Raw genomic sequence first — 15,377 nt, 5'->3', positions numbered from 1 at the left:
TTCTGACTTCCCGTCTGTCGCCCGTTGTGTGCTGGGAACACTCGGCTCCCAGCACACAGCGTGTGAGCCAATCGGTGGGCGCAGCGCAACTCGCACATGCGCCGTAGGGAACCGGGTAGTGAAGCCGGAGCGCTTCACTTCCTGGTTCCCTCACTGAGGATGGCGGGGGGAGCAGCAGAGAGACGAGCGATCGCTCGTCCTCTGCTGCTGACGGCGCTGGACTCCAGGACAGGTAAGTGTCCTAATATTAAAAGTCAGCAGCTGCAGTATTTGTAGCTGCTGGCTTTTAATATTTTTTTATACTGGCACATCCGCTTTAAGGAAAAAACTTTTAGGAGGGAAGTTTAAGAAAATTAAGTTTTAAATGCCCATCAATGCAGCCTTATCAGTGTCCATTTGCAGCCTTTCCGCAAAAGTGTGTCCATCTGCAGCCTTTCCCAAATTACAGCATTACCAGTGCCCATCTGCCTGCCGAGGAGGGAACGAGCGCCGCCGAGATAAACAGAGCCGGATGTCCTGTGTAATCCGGCTCCTCTCGGCTTGTCTCGCAGTCCCGCCCCTTGGCCCCACTCCTATGATGGACATAACACCGGTCCTATGGCGGGACGTACATGCTATAAGGTAGGACTGGGCGTGACTGTGAGCGGAGCCGAGTACACAGTACACTTGGCTCTGTCTATTTTGGCGGTGCTCGTTACCTCCTTCCCCTCCGAGGCAGCTGTTCGGCACATTAAAACGCACCCGCGATTTTCGCTTGATTTTAAGGGGAAAAAAGTGCATGTTATACACCGATAAATACGGTACTTTCATTTGAATAGAGAGGGGAAAGGTTAGAATCTTTGTCAGGTTTTATTTGCCATCTATGTCGCTTTTGGTGGATTTCCACTATCATTCTGTTATTACTTCCGAAAAGTAGTCCTGTTTTCAATGGCACCTACTAGTATCTGTCTAAAATAATGACAGGAGGCAGAGCTTTACAAAAAGGCATGATAAATCCAGTAGGTATGACATCATCCAACAGCGTCTAGTGCTTCAGGTGTTGTGTGCAGGGGAAAGAGGTCAGCAACACAATATCCAAAGGAAATGGAGCTTTACAGTCATGTGACCACATCGAAAAACATGAGATATAAAGTATTTACTTAGTGATTTATGTTTAAAGTGGAACTAAACCCTCCTATTGTTTTCAGCCAAGGAAGTTGCCATCTTGGCCTCTGTTTAATTTTCAACTGCCATTATGCTGCACAAGTGATAAGTTATGACACCAGCCATTGGATGGTTTGACAGTTTGGTTGAGAGCACATCCAATGTGACAGTAAGGCCGCGTACACACGGTCGATCCAAACCGATGAGGTGGCCTGACGGTCTGATGTGCGTACACACCATCGTTCCAAAAACCGATCGGGTCAGAACGTGGTGACGTAAAACACAACGACGTGCTGAAAAAAACGAAGTTCAATGCTTCCATGCATGCGTCAACTTGATTCTGAGCATGCGTGGATTTTAAAACAAGTTGGCTTTTTTTAACCGATGGATAAATAACCGATGGCGCCCACACACGATCAGTTTGGACCGTTCTCATCGGTCTAACCAATCGTGTGTACGCGGCCTTACCGACCTGAGCACCTGATTGGTGGAGAGGCGGTTCAGTGTTAGGAAAGCAATTATTAATTTACTGTTCTAACACACCTGGGTGAACTGCCAGCACCAAGCATGGCACTCGCAGGTCACCTTTTTTGATGCCTGTTAAAGCCTTTGGCTCTAATCAGGTGCTTCAAACCCCCCCCCCCCAATGTAATTCAGGCGCCCGGTGCCCAAAAAGGGGCCGGGCGCTTGAATAGGGTGTGGCAGTGGCAGGCTAGGCATGAATCTATTCATTGGTCATAGAGAGGGTGGCTGGAGAGAGGGGGCGGTGCCCGTGCACCCTTATGGATGCACCACCACTGCTCCAGACAGAAAGGTAAACCCTGATAAAGGGGGCAGTTGTTCGAATCTCTAAAGAAATGTAACAATAAAAGGTTTCTAGAATGTTAAAATCTGGTACTCCCTTCTCTTTAACTTTTAGAGCAGCTATTGCATTATTTGTATTGCTTTAAAACAGAGGTTTCCTTTAAGATGATCAAAAATCATACACAAAATGTATGCACACTACCTGTACCCTGAAGCATCAATTTGATATGATCTACTACTAGTAAGGTGTTGTAATGTGTTAGTCATAGAAGTAAAAATGAAGGTGATAACTTTCCTGTGACTAGCAATATATTTTGAAGTGCAAGCTTTTAGAAACATTTAATTTTATTCTTCAGGTATAGAAGACTTTAGATCAGTGGGTCTCAACCTGGGGGTCGGGCCCCCCCCCCCCGGGGGTTAAATGATGATTTGCCAGGGGTCACCAAATCCTGGGCTGTTCCTGAGGCCTGCACTGTTCTCCCAGGAAGGGAGATAATAAGAAGTGGAGGAACAAAGAAAAAGGGAGAGAAAGGAAAAAAAGAGAGCAAGAAAGACAGTTAGAGGGAGGGATGGAGAAAAAAACAAGGAATTAGGATAGACTCTATCCTTCCACTCATACAGTATTAAAACCCCTTATAGTACATTTTAGGATGTACCACTCTTTCTCTTTGCTCTCCTTTCTTCCCCTTTCATCTCTCTCTATCCAATAGAGAGAGATGAAAGGGGAAGAAAGGAGAGCAAAGAGAAAGAGTGGTACACCCTAAAATGTACTATAAGGGGTTTTAATACTGTATGAGTGGAAGGCAATCAGGGAGCGCTAAATGTCGGCGGGTTAGGGGCGCAAATTACTTGTCTTGCCTTGGGTGCTTTAACCCACGCTATGAAAATAATTTTACTGTTGGGGTCCCCACAACTTGGGAAATTTTATCAAGGGGTCACGCCACTAGAAGGTTGAGAACCACTGCTTTAGATGTTCTACCAGGTGGAGTCCACATTAAGGAAACTATGGCTTTAGAAGAAAACTCATTGCACCTTTAAAATTATTGAGCCACGCAAAAGATATCCCCCCTACATTTGTACTTTCCTAGTTCTATCCACATGATAGCTGTAATTTAAAGAGAGTAGACTTCTACATCCAAATCAAAATCTAAACACTGCATTACAAATCCTGCAGAAATGCATCGTCAACCCATTTCAGAAGCAAATGTCTGTGTACATTGACCCTTATGTATGACCCTGGTTGGGGGGCTCATGAAGTAAGAACAGCCCAAGGTACAATATATCCACCACTGATTGTCTTTGTCTAAAGATATGGATGTATCTGTTATAACATACAATACAATACTGTGAAAAATGGATAACCATGCTTTTTTAATTTTTAAACTTGTATGATGGCCTTCTTATCACCATGTTGGCAGCTTGGAAGACCAGACGTTGTGCTGTACCTGGACTGTTCTGCTGAAACTATGACGACACGGCTTGTTGGCAGGAATAAGGTTGGCCATCGGAGTGACATCAGCACAGAAACCATTCAGAGGAGGCTTCGGATGTTCTACCAGGTGGCCGAGCCCATATTGGCCTACTATGAATCAAAGTCTCTTCTATGTAAGGTAATAAGACTGCTATCTATATCGCCGTGTACGCTGTAACCCAAAGTCAGCAATTAGAAAATGTTTTTTGTTTAGTATGCCAACACCAAGATGCTGGAAGCTGAATTTTATTTGGTTATCATGGATTACCGCACACAATTTTGCTCTGTTACAGTGGATCTGTGAATCTAAACAGATGGGTATCCGATTTGTAGTTATCAGACACGACCAATCCTCTCCAATGACAATTTACTTGATCCGCCCTGCAGAGCACAATGGGACTTGTAGTTCTTTTAGAGACTGCAAGAGAGGTGCAGAGCATCCTGGGACTTGTAGTTTTATCACAGGCTGCAAGAGAGGTGCAGAGCATGCTGGGACTTGTAGTTCTAGCCCAGCCACCCAGTAACCTAGGCTACAATGAAAGTGCAAAGCATTCATGCTGGGACTTGTAGTTCTATCACAGGCTGCAATAGAGGAGCACGGCATGCTGGAGCTTCTAGTCCTATCACGGGCTGCAAGAGAGGTGCATGCTGGGACCTGTAGTCCCCCAGTGTAAACACACGCAAGGTGGTCTCCCTGTGCCATTGGCAGCACACAGGTGTGTATGTCCCCGTCACAGATGATAGGACCCACCCTCCAGCCCAGTGTCCGGGGCCCCTGCCACCCCGAGGGCCCCTCAGGCCTGCTCTGTTTACCTGCTTTGCTTGTCAGGCACTCCCTAGGTAAAAGATTTTTCCACATTATGAATTCAATAGGGGTAGGTGAGACCATTATTCTGCTTTGCATGGGAATTCCACTGGGATGCATTGTACTGCTGAAGTTCCCAAAAGATATAAGATCACATCAAGTCATACCACTTGGCACCCACCACACAAATCTGAAATATCTTGTTTTTGATGAAGCTGACCCTTAATTATAAGCATACAATGGTCAACATTATTTTTTGTCCAGCTAGCTATACACCTTCAAAAATCTTCTAAATATTGTCTGTAATAAAGACCGGTCACTGCTGCTCCCTCTCCTTGTGCAGGGTGACTGGTCTGGTCTCCGCCTTCCTCCTGTAGTTTTCTGTAGGCAACGTGTAGTGGGTAGGGCCTGGTGACCCTGCGCCATATTCTGAGTAAGGATACGATGGAGTATCTCAGGATACTCCATCGTATCTCTCTTTTTTGGCCCGTGTATCTATGCGACTGATTCTTAGAATCATTTTCGCATAGATACACTTAGGATCCGCCATGTGTAAGTCACTTACACTGTCGGATCTTAAATGTAATTACTCCGCCCGCCGCTAGATGGCGTTTACGTTCAGGTCTCATTTGTTTATGCAAATGAGCCTGATACGCCGATTCCCGAACAAATTTGCGTCACGTAACCGTCGCTAACGTCGTTTGCGTAAGCGAAAACTTACCCCTGCTATATGAGGGGTAAGTTTACGCAAGTCCCACGTAGGCCATGTTAAGTATGGCGTCGGGTCCGCGTCGTGTTTTTCCATCGGCTACGTCGTTTCCCTAAGTCGTTCTTGAATACGACTTAACGTCAATGACGCAGACGTCGGCGTCATTGACGTTTTCCATCGAGAACTGGAGCATGCGCACTGGGCTATTTTAAGCCCGGCGCATGCGCAGTTCGTTAGAATCGGGGGGGCGCTTAATTTAAATAGAAGCCGCCCCCTTGGAGATACGCGTGGCTGCGCCGGGCCATTTACACTCCGCCGCCCCAAACTACGGAGCAAGTGTTTGGGGAATACAGCACTTGCTCCTGTAGGTTGGGGCGGCGGAGTGTAAATGGCTTACGCGCCGCCCGCGGGAAATCTAGGAGAATATGGCCCCCTGTGTACAGGCTATGTACAGACAAGTGAGGGTGTCACTGTTGCGTTTACAAGGTAATATCTGAGCTTGCCAATGCATTTGGTGAACACAAATATATATTTTTTTTATTGTCTGTGGGTATTGAGGGCTATATTAAAATATGTTTTTGTGGCCAGTGTTCGGGTTTAACAATGTGATACTTTTGTAGATTGAGGAAACGTCAACTTTCATTAGTCTCAACAGTGTCAATGCTAGAGAGAGCCTCAGGTGAGCCATACAATGGACTGGCAAAATAGCAACTCTGTAATTAGCGCTTGTCGTTTGCGAACCCGTAAAACCCTCTGTTATTTGGAAAGCTGAGTGAATCCGCTGCCAAGATAAACTGAAGCCAGAGGCAATTGTGTTCTGCGTTTAACAAATTCTTAATCCTTCATGCCCATCCATCTGCCAGGTGTTTGTCGGGCATTTGGCCAATCAAACAAATTTGTTTTTAGGTTGCACACCTGCAGGTTAGAGATGTGGGGTGCTGACTCTGGCATGGTGCTTATTATGGGGCCTCGTTTTTAGGTCTGCTTTGGAGAGAAATAACGATAGGAATATTCCCTTGCCTCCAGACCCTGAACACGACCAATTCAATAAGGTAGAATAGGCTGTTCCTGATACTACGGTTCAGAGGCCAAAGGAAGAGGGCCCTTCTGCTGCATGGGGTGTATTTAAAAAAAAAATGTCTTAAAGCTAAAATCAGGAAAAAGTCAAAACTACCTAAAGGAATAAATGCTTATTGGGTATCAGCTTATCTTAACCACTTAAAGTGGAGGTTCCCCCTAAAAAAAAATTCTAACAATACATTGAGAAGACTGATTACACTGCGGGTATGCTGTTTTTTTTTTTTTTTTCGTACATACCTCGTTATCGCCGTTTCATCCCTCGGCTTCCGGTTATGATTCTTTCGGGTCTGGGCGTTCCTAGTTGATTTACGTTCCTCCGACCGACGCATACTTGACGTCACGACTTTCCGAAAGAAGCCGAACGTCGATGTGCAGGCGCCGTATAGAGCCGACTCTATACGGCGCCTGCGCAATGACGTTTGACTTCTGTCGGAAAGTCGTGACGCGCAGTATGTGCCGGTCGGAGGAACGTAAATCAACTAGGAACGCCCAGACCCGAAAGAATCATAACCGGAAGCCGAGGGATGAAACGGCGATAACGAGGTATGTACGAAAAAGAAAAAAAAAAAAACAGCATACCCGCAGTGTAATCAGTCTTCTCAATGTATTGTTAGAATTTTTTTTTAGGGGGAACCTCCACTTTAACCACTTCCTTACTGGGCACTTAAACCCCCTTCCTGCCCAGAGGACTTTTTGCGATTCGGCACTGCGTCGCTTTAACTGACAATTGCGCGGTCGTGCGACGTGGCTCCCAAACTAAATTGACGTCCTTTTTTTCCCGCAAATAGAGCTTTCTTTTGGTGGTATTTGATCACCTCTGCGGTTTTTATTTTTTGCGCTATAAACAAAAATAGAGCGACAATTTTGATAAAATTAAAATACATTTTTACTTGTTGCTGTAATAAATAGCTATTTTTTTTAAAAAAAAAAACATTTTTTATCCTCAGTCTAGGCCGATACGTATTCTACATATTTTTAGTAAAAAAAAAAAAAAAAAATCGCAATAAGCGACTGGTTTGCGCAAAAGTTATAGCGCCTACAAAATAAGGGACAGAATTATTATTTTTTATTATTATTTTTTTTACTAGAAATGGCGGCGATCTGCGTTTTTTATTGTGACTGCGACATTATGGTGGACACATCGGACACTTTACACATTTTTGGCACCATTCACATTTATACCATTCACATTTATACTGCAATCAGTGCTATAAATATGCACTAATTACTGTATAAATGTGACTGGCATTGAAGGGGTTAACACTAGGGGGTGAGGAAGGGGTTAAATGTGTACCCTAATTAGTGTTCTAACTGTGGGGGAAGGGGGGGTGACTGGGGGGGAGGTGACCGATCTGTGTCCCTATGTACAAGAGACACAGATCCGTCTCCTCTCTCCCCTGACAGCACCGCTGTCTGCGAGAGCCGGGAATGAGAGATGATCTCATATGTAAACATATGAGATCATCTCTCATTGGCCGCACAGATCGCCTAGGAAACGGCCACTCCGATTGGCCGTTCACGGTGATCTGTGATTGGCTGCACAGAAGTTCCCCGCTGCGCGCTCGGGAGCGGACGTCAATTGACGGCGCCCCAGAGATGTAGAACCACCCCGCGGCCGTCAATAGTCGTACGGCCGTCGGGAAGTGGTTAAGGACTGTGCCTCTTTCTGAGATTTGGTGTTTACAAGTTAAAAACTTTTTGCTATAAAATTACTAATGCCGCGTACACACGGTTGGAAATTCCGACAAGAAAAGTCCGATGTGAGCTTTTGGTCGGATATTCTGACCGTGTGTAGGCTCCATCTGATTTTTTCTGTCGGAATTTCTGCCAGCAAAAAAATTGAGAGCTGGTTCTCAATTTTTACGACGGGGAAAGTTCTTGTCGGAAATCCCAATCGTCTGTATGCAATTCCGACGCAAAAAAAAAACACACATGCTCTGAATCAATTGGACGCATGCTCAACGAGAAAAATGGCCATTAAAAATTTAGAACCTGCTCTATTTTTTCTCGTAGTTTTTTCACGTCGTCGTTTTTCTCGTCATTAAAAACAGTCGTGTGTACGCTTTAACGATGGAGAAAAAAACATGCATGCTCAGAAGCAAGTTATGAGAAGAAAAATTTGCAAAAATGTCGCCGTTCAAATGGAACTTCCCCTTTATAGTGCCGTCGTATGTGTTGTACGTCACCGCACTTTGCTCAAGCATTTTTTTTCCACGGTCGTGTGTAGGCAAGGCAGGCTTGACAAGAATCACCTTGAGAAAAACGTTGTTTTTTTCCATGACATTAAAAACGGTTGTGTGTACGCGGCATAAGTCCTGGTTACGCAATGATGCCCACCCCCCATCCCCTCCAGGGGGTGTGTCCATGACAGCCTGGACACACAAAAAATGGGGTGAATCACATTGGCTGTCATTAAGCCCAGAAAACTAGGGATACCCAGCAACAGAAAGGGGCAACTCCAGATTGAAGATGAGTATTGCTTTTTCATTTATTTTCCTCTGCTGTTAACTTTTACTTTAAAAAGATATATTTTGCGTCTTGTTTTTCCTAATGGCCTGCTTCTATTACCTTAACTTGGTCTCCATATAAATCTGGAGAAATACGTATAATATGATGACAAATAAAAAAGGAATTCTTATACTGACACTATTACTACAAATATTAATCATATACAGTTATCAGAATATCATATTTATTCACAGTAATGGTCATTTGGCCTGTGTGTAGAAAAGCAGTATAGAGGGTCTGTCCTGATCTCTCCCGGTGACACAACAGGGAGATATAACCTGATGAGACGTTCAGTGGTCCCCTGCCCTTTGCGCTATTTTTATAGTCTAAAAGGTCACTGCGGACCTGGACGTGATCTGCCCAGATTGGTTTGTCAGCCTGACAGTTGTACCGTAAACGCATCACACAAAGAGCAGCTTATAGGAGGACGGTGCAAAAAACGCTCTGCGCTGTCAGGGACATTATGGGCCAGATTCACATAGAGATACCCCAGTGTATCTCCTGATACACCGTCGTATCTCAGAATTGCGTCGGTCGTATCTATGCGCCTGATTCATAGAATCAGTTACGCATAGATATGCCTAAGATCCGACAGGTGTAACTGTGTTACACCATCGGATCTTAACTGCAATTTTAAAATGGCCGCTGGGGGCGTTCTCGCTGATTTACGGCGAGAATATGTAAATCCGTGAGATACGCCAATTCACAAACATACACGGGCCCGAAGCAGTCACTTTACGCCGTTAACGTAAGGGTTTTCCCGGCATATAGTTACCCCTGCTTCTATGAGGCGCAGCCAATGTTAAGTATGGCCTTCATTCCCGCGACAAAATTTGAATTTTTTACGTCATATTCCTAAGTCGTTCGCAAATAGGGATTTGCGGAAATGACTCTCACGTCGGCTTCATTGATGTTTTCCGACGTGAGTTGGAGCATGCGCACTGGGCTATTTTTTCGGCCGGCGCATGCGCAGTTCGATCGGCGCGGGGGCGCGCTTAATTTAAATACAAGCCGCCCCCTTTGAATTAAGCGGCCTTACGCCGGGCCATTTACACTACGCCGCCGCAAATTACGGAGCAAGTGCTTTGAGAATACGGCACTTGCTCCAGTAAGTTGCGGCGGCGTAGTGTAAGTGGCTTACGCTACGCCGCCGCGGATTCTATGTAAATCTGGCCCTACATTTTAACAATTTAGCATTTTGCAAACGGTGGAATAGAGAGGGACAGGAAGTGAATGGTTACCCTTGTCAGCCAATCAGCACTCAGTGTTCATTGACTGCTTCAAACAAACAAAACCCGAAATATGGTTGCTATGGTCACTGCATTTCAGACAACTGTATCACTGTTGCTGTTTACATTGTCTTGTATATGCTTGGATATATTTTTTATGTGCTGCCCTTTCCATGTGTTTTTTTCAATTTTAAAGCTGGCTCAGTGAGCACAGAAAATCCTTGGATTCCCTGGGTTAAGGTTGGCTCAGTGCACACAGAAACCACCTTGGATTCCCTGGGTTAAGATTGGCTCAGTGCACACACACATTCCCTGGGACAAGGCTGGCTCAGTGCACACAGAAAATCCCTGGATTCCCTGGGTTAAAGTTGGCTCAGTGCACACAGAAACCGTCTTGGATTCCCTGGTTTAAAGCTGGCTCCTTGAGCACAGAAAATCCTGTGTATTGCATGAGTCAAGGCTGACTCTGTGCACACAAAAAACCCTTGGACTACCTGGATCAAGGTTGGTTCAGTGAGCACAGAACACGTCTTGTATTCCCTGGGTTAAAGCTGGCTCGGTGCACACAGAAAAAAATCCCTTGTGTTCCCTGTGTCAAGGCTGACTGAAAAGTGCACAAAGCAAATCCCCTGTATTTTCTAGGTCAAGGCTGGTTCAATGCATATAGAAAATCCCTTGTGTTCCCTGGGTCAAGGCTGGCTCAGTGAGCACAGAAATTCCTTGTGTCAAGGCTGGATCAGTGAGCACAGAAAATCCCTTTTCTTCCCCTGAGTCAAAGCTGACTCAGCGAGTACAGAATACCCCTTGTATTCCATGAGTCAAGGCTGACTCAGCGGGTACAGAAAACCCCTTGTATTCCATGAGTCAAGGCTGACTCAGCGGGTACAGAAAACCCCTTGTATTCCATGAGTCAAGGCTGACTCAGCGGGTACAGAGAACCCCTTGTATTCCATGAGTCAAGGCTGACTCAATGCACACAGAACATTCCATATACTCTGGGTCAATCCTGTATCTTAGCAATAACACAAACCTGACAGGAATAGATGGTGGCTGTGATGGAATTGTAACGTTGGCCCTAGGGCCCATTCACAACACACCTCTATATTCTGTGTACTGAGGTGCCATTTATTGAGAATGGCACCCCATTGGCACTGTACATTATAGTGCAACGTACTGCAGTGCACTACAACACACATACTGTCCTAAGATACAAAAAAAGAAAGCCTAGTGCATCACTGTATGACTCGTTCATTAAATATTAAAAGTGAAATATACTCACAAAATAAGATAGAGTAGGGCACAGGTAACGTGTTTTGAGGGCCATGCCCTCTTCCTTAGAGCTCTGAGAAAGAGGGCATTGTCCTCGAAACACGTTAGCTATGCTCTACTTAATGGATTGTCATTGGGTTGCATTTGTTCATGACAAGCCTGTGCCTTTCTTCTGTTGTGAGTACATTTAACTTGTAATAAATGAGTCATACAGTAATGCACTAGGCTGGTGCGCCTTCTTCCTTTGTTTGTATCTTAGTTGTGGTTACCTGGAACCGAAGAAGGCAGCAAGGCCCAGGTGTACCATTGGGTGGTTCCAGTCAGGGAATACCTGTAGTGGTCCATTTGGAGGTTAAAGATGCTGGAAGCATCCATCTTTGTTCCATGAGGCTAGCCACCTTCAGGAGCAGCATATCTGTATCGCGGACTTTGTTTACACTTTACACATACCGCCCTCTTGTGGTGTGCTGTGTTTTGGAAAAAAAAATGGTCATACTTGTTTTTTCTAATGTTGTGGTGCATTTGAAGCTTTTTCAAAATGCTGTAGTTAAGCAACACAGCTAGGTTACCTCCCTGCCCCACTACCAATGACTGGACAGTAAATGAGCAGCAACAGACTGGTGAAGTCTTCTCCCTGCTCTGTCCTCCACTAAGCATGTCTGGATTTGAATGCAGGGCACCAGATTGGCTCCTAGTGCTCATATTTAGATATTTGTACTAATTACATTTAAACTGATTTAATTATTTCTAGTACACAGATAACTGCATTCACTGGTATTACTTCATTCCTGCCCCAAGGTTTAGCTTTAATATGAAACTCCAGCCTTCCCTTCAGTCTTACACAGTTGTACCAGCTCCTCTCCTGTACTGGATTTACTGCACACTGTGAGCTTCTCAGCTGCAACAAGTCAGCTAGAGGCTGCCTCATTTCCCGCTTGAAGGTTGTTTGGCTTTAGCTTACCCTTTCCTCCCCAGCTTTACTGCCTCTGGCCCGCCCCTTTCATTCATTGAATTTCAGTTCTTTCAATCTTGGATGCTCAGCATTCCATGTGGGTGTTACCTAGGATGGTCTACATTCAATGTGGGTGTTACCCGGGATGGTCTGCATTCCATGTGGGTGTTACCCAGGATGCTCAGCATTCCATGTGGGTGTTACCCGGGATGCTCAGCATTCCATGTGGGTGTTACCCGGGATGCTCAGCATTCCATGTGGGTGTTACCCGGGATGCTCAGCATTCCATGTGGGTGTTACCCGGGATGCTCAGCATTCCATGTGGGTGTTACCCGGGATGCTCAGCATTCCATGTGGGTGTTACCCGGGATGGTCTGCATTCCATGTGGGTGTTACCCAGGATGCTCAGCATTCCATGTGGGTGTTACCCGGGATGCTCAGCATTCCATGTGGGTGTTACCCGGGATGCTCAGCATTCCATGTGGGTGTTACCCGGGATGCTCAGCATTCCATGTGGGTGTTACCCGGGATGCTCAGCATTCCATGTGGGTGTTACCCGGGATGCTCAGCATTCCATGTGGGTGTTACCCGGGATGCTCAGCATTCCATGTGGGTGTTACCCGGGATGCTCAGCATTCCATGCGGGTGTTACCCGGGATGCTCAGCATTCCATGCGGGTGTTACCCGGGATGCTCAGCATTCCATGCGGGTGTTACCCGGGATGCTCAGCATTCCATGCGGGTGTTACCCGGGATGCTCAGCATTCCATGCGGGTGTTACCCGAGGTGGTCTGCATTCCATGCGGGTGTTACCCGGGATGGTCTGCATTCCATGTGGGTGTTACCCGGGATGCTCAGCATTCCATGTGGGTGTTACCCGGGATGCTCAGCATTCCATGTGGGTGTTACCCGGGATGCTCAGCATTCCATGTGGGTGTTACCCAGGATGCTCAGCATTCCATGTGGGTGTTACCCGGGATGCTCAGCATTCCATGTGGGTGTTACCCGGGATGCTCAGCATTCCATGTGGGTGTTACCCGGGATGCTCAGCATTCCATGTGGGTGTTACCCGGGATGCTCAGCATTCCATGCGGGTGTTACCCGGGATGCTCAGCATTCCATGCGGGTGTTACCCGGGATGCTCAGCATTCCATGCGGGTGTTACCCGGGATGCTCAGCATTCCATGCGGGTGTTACCCGGGATGCTCAGCATTCCATGCGGGTGTTACCCGAGGTGGTCTGCATTCCATGCGGGTGTTACCCGGGATGGTCTGCATTCCATGCGGGTGTTACCCGGGATGGTCTGCATTCCATGCGGGTGTTACCCGGGATGCTCAGCATTCCATGCGGGTGTTACCCGGGATGCTCAGCATTCCATGCGGGTGTTACCCGGGATGCTCAGCATTCCATGCGGGTGTTACCCGGGATGCTCAGCATTCCATGCGGGTGTTACCCGGGATGCTCAGCATTCCATGTGGGTGTTACCCGGGATGCTCAGCATTCCATGCGGGTGTTACCCGGGATGCTCAGCATTCCATGCGGGTGTTACCCGGGATGCTCAGCATTCCATGCGGGTGTTACCCGAGGTGGTCTGCATTCCATGCGGGTGTTACCCGAGGTGGTCTGCATTCCATGCGGGTGTAACCCGGGGTGGTCTGCATTCCATGCGGGTGTTACCCGGGGTGGTCTGCATTCCATGCTGGTGTTACCCGGGGTGGTCTGCATTCCATGCTGGTGTTACCCGGGGTGGTCTGCATTCCATGCTGGTGTTACCCGGGGTGGTCTGCATTCCATGCGGGTGTTACCCGGGGTGGTCTGCATTCCATGCGGGTGTTACCCGGGATGGTCTGCATGCAAATAAAGCCTGCCTAGGAATGACTACTCCTCAAGGCATTTTGATATTTGCATAAATCCTCCCAAGAGCCCGCCCACAGCTTGAATCAGTGCTAAACACTCTTATGAGGCATACTGAGATGGGGTGTTATGACTATTTCAGGGGGTGATGTACAGCACCCCGCTGGCCCCTCCCACCAGTCATGATCTGCCTTCATTGACTAGAGAAGCAGAGACCCAGCGATGATGTCACTGGGTCTAAAATGAAGTATGTAATGAATATGGAAAGTTTTAATTTAAAACGTATAAGTACGTTGATGAGGGGGAAAGTAGGAACCAGGGAAGGTAAAATATAATCAAACAAAACGTTTTAAGTGGATTACTCTCGCATGGATTTTTAAAGGTTGGGTAAGCTTTATATAACATTATTTTTTTTTTCATTTCCAGATCAACGCAGAGGGGTCTCCAGAACAGGTTTTCCTTCAACTCAGCGCATCAGTCGACTCAATTTTCTGAGAAAATCCCTCGAGCGGTGCCATTGAAAAGATGGAAATGTGTACATGTTGTATATTATATCCACCGGTGAAAGCGGGGACACCATGTTCGTCACACTACTGCATGCTGTCTGAACTGTAACACCAGAGCAGCGACCCCAGCAGTACAGAGCAGACCTGGACACCTTGAGGACCTCCAGCTGCTGAGGAACAAGTCCTAGCATGCACTGCTCTGTATGACAAGCCACGGTGGGACTTCCCCAGCAACCAAGGTGTCATTGTGTGCCTGAGCTGCTGTATCATGTACAAAGGTCACAGATACTACTTTGCAGGTTTTTGCCACTCTATAGTATCATTTCAAGTATACTACTGCTTTATGAAGAGCTGTGGGCCAAAGATGATGAACTCCTGAAGATGTGTTTCAGGTGGGTGCAGTTCTTAAGGTGAAATCTGCCCAGATTGAACCCCGGGTAGGTCCTTTTAACATCTCAGGAGAGCCTTACCCTAGTAGTTATCACTGCGCCTACAATGGGTGGCGGATTGCTAAGCAGTATTATGACAAAGCTGTATATCGGGACTAAAACTTACCTGCGTCAGAGGTTGCTTCTTTGTAGTAAATAGTTTCATATGTTATAGAGCTGCATTTAAACACATAGCTTGCCCGGTGGTACCCCCCCCCCCCCAATGTTATAGATATCGTGTTTGCTGACTCCATTTTTAAACGTTAAAGGGGTTGTAAAGGTACAATTATTGTTTCCTAAATAGCTTCCTTTACCTTAGTGCAGTCCTCCTTCACTTACCTCATCCTTCCATTTTGCTTTTTTTTTTGTTCAATATATTTTTATTAGAAAGAAAAAATAATTGGCAGACATCAACATAAATCAGAAATCAGAAAACAAAAATCAAAAATCAGAAATCACGAGGATCAGCAAGACCGCATGTCATATGAAAAAAGCTCACATCAAAACAGTTATACCACACAAGTAATAAGCTTATTAGCTGTGTACTATGAGGACTCCGGGAGCCCCCGGAGCCCACAGCTCCCAGTGCCATTACGGGGAGAGCGGGACGTGCGGCAGAT

General features: G+C 46.4%; 1 protein-coding gene across 2 annotated transcripts in view; it reads left to right on the top strand.

The window, feature by feature from the left end:
• The window catches only part of AK5 (adenylate kinase 5), a 299,264-nt gene extending 284,171 nt beyond the window's left edge, over positions 1-15,093 (top strand). For both annotated transcript variants that reach the window (XM_040360665.1, XM_040360666.1), the window contains 2 exons: positions 3,366-3,557; positions 14,250-15,093. In XM_040360665.1, coding sequence (XP_040216599.1) covers positions 3,366-3,557; positions 14,250-14,318 — 261 coding nt within the window. In that variant the 3' untranslated portion in view covers positions 14,319-15,093. The remainder of the gene's footprint in view (positions 1-3,365; positions 3,558-14,249) is intronic.
• The last annotated feature ends 284 nt before the right edge of the window (positions 15,094-15,377 follow it).

Source organism: Rana temporaria, chromosome 7, assembly GCF_905171775.1.
Source record: "Rana temporaria chromosome 7, aRanTem1.1, whole genome shotgun sequence".
NCBI lineage: Eukaryota > Metazoa > Chordata > Amphibia > Anura > Ranidae > Rana > Rana temporaria.
This window is presented reverse-complemented; position numbering and strand designations above follow the sequence as displayed.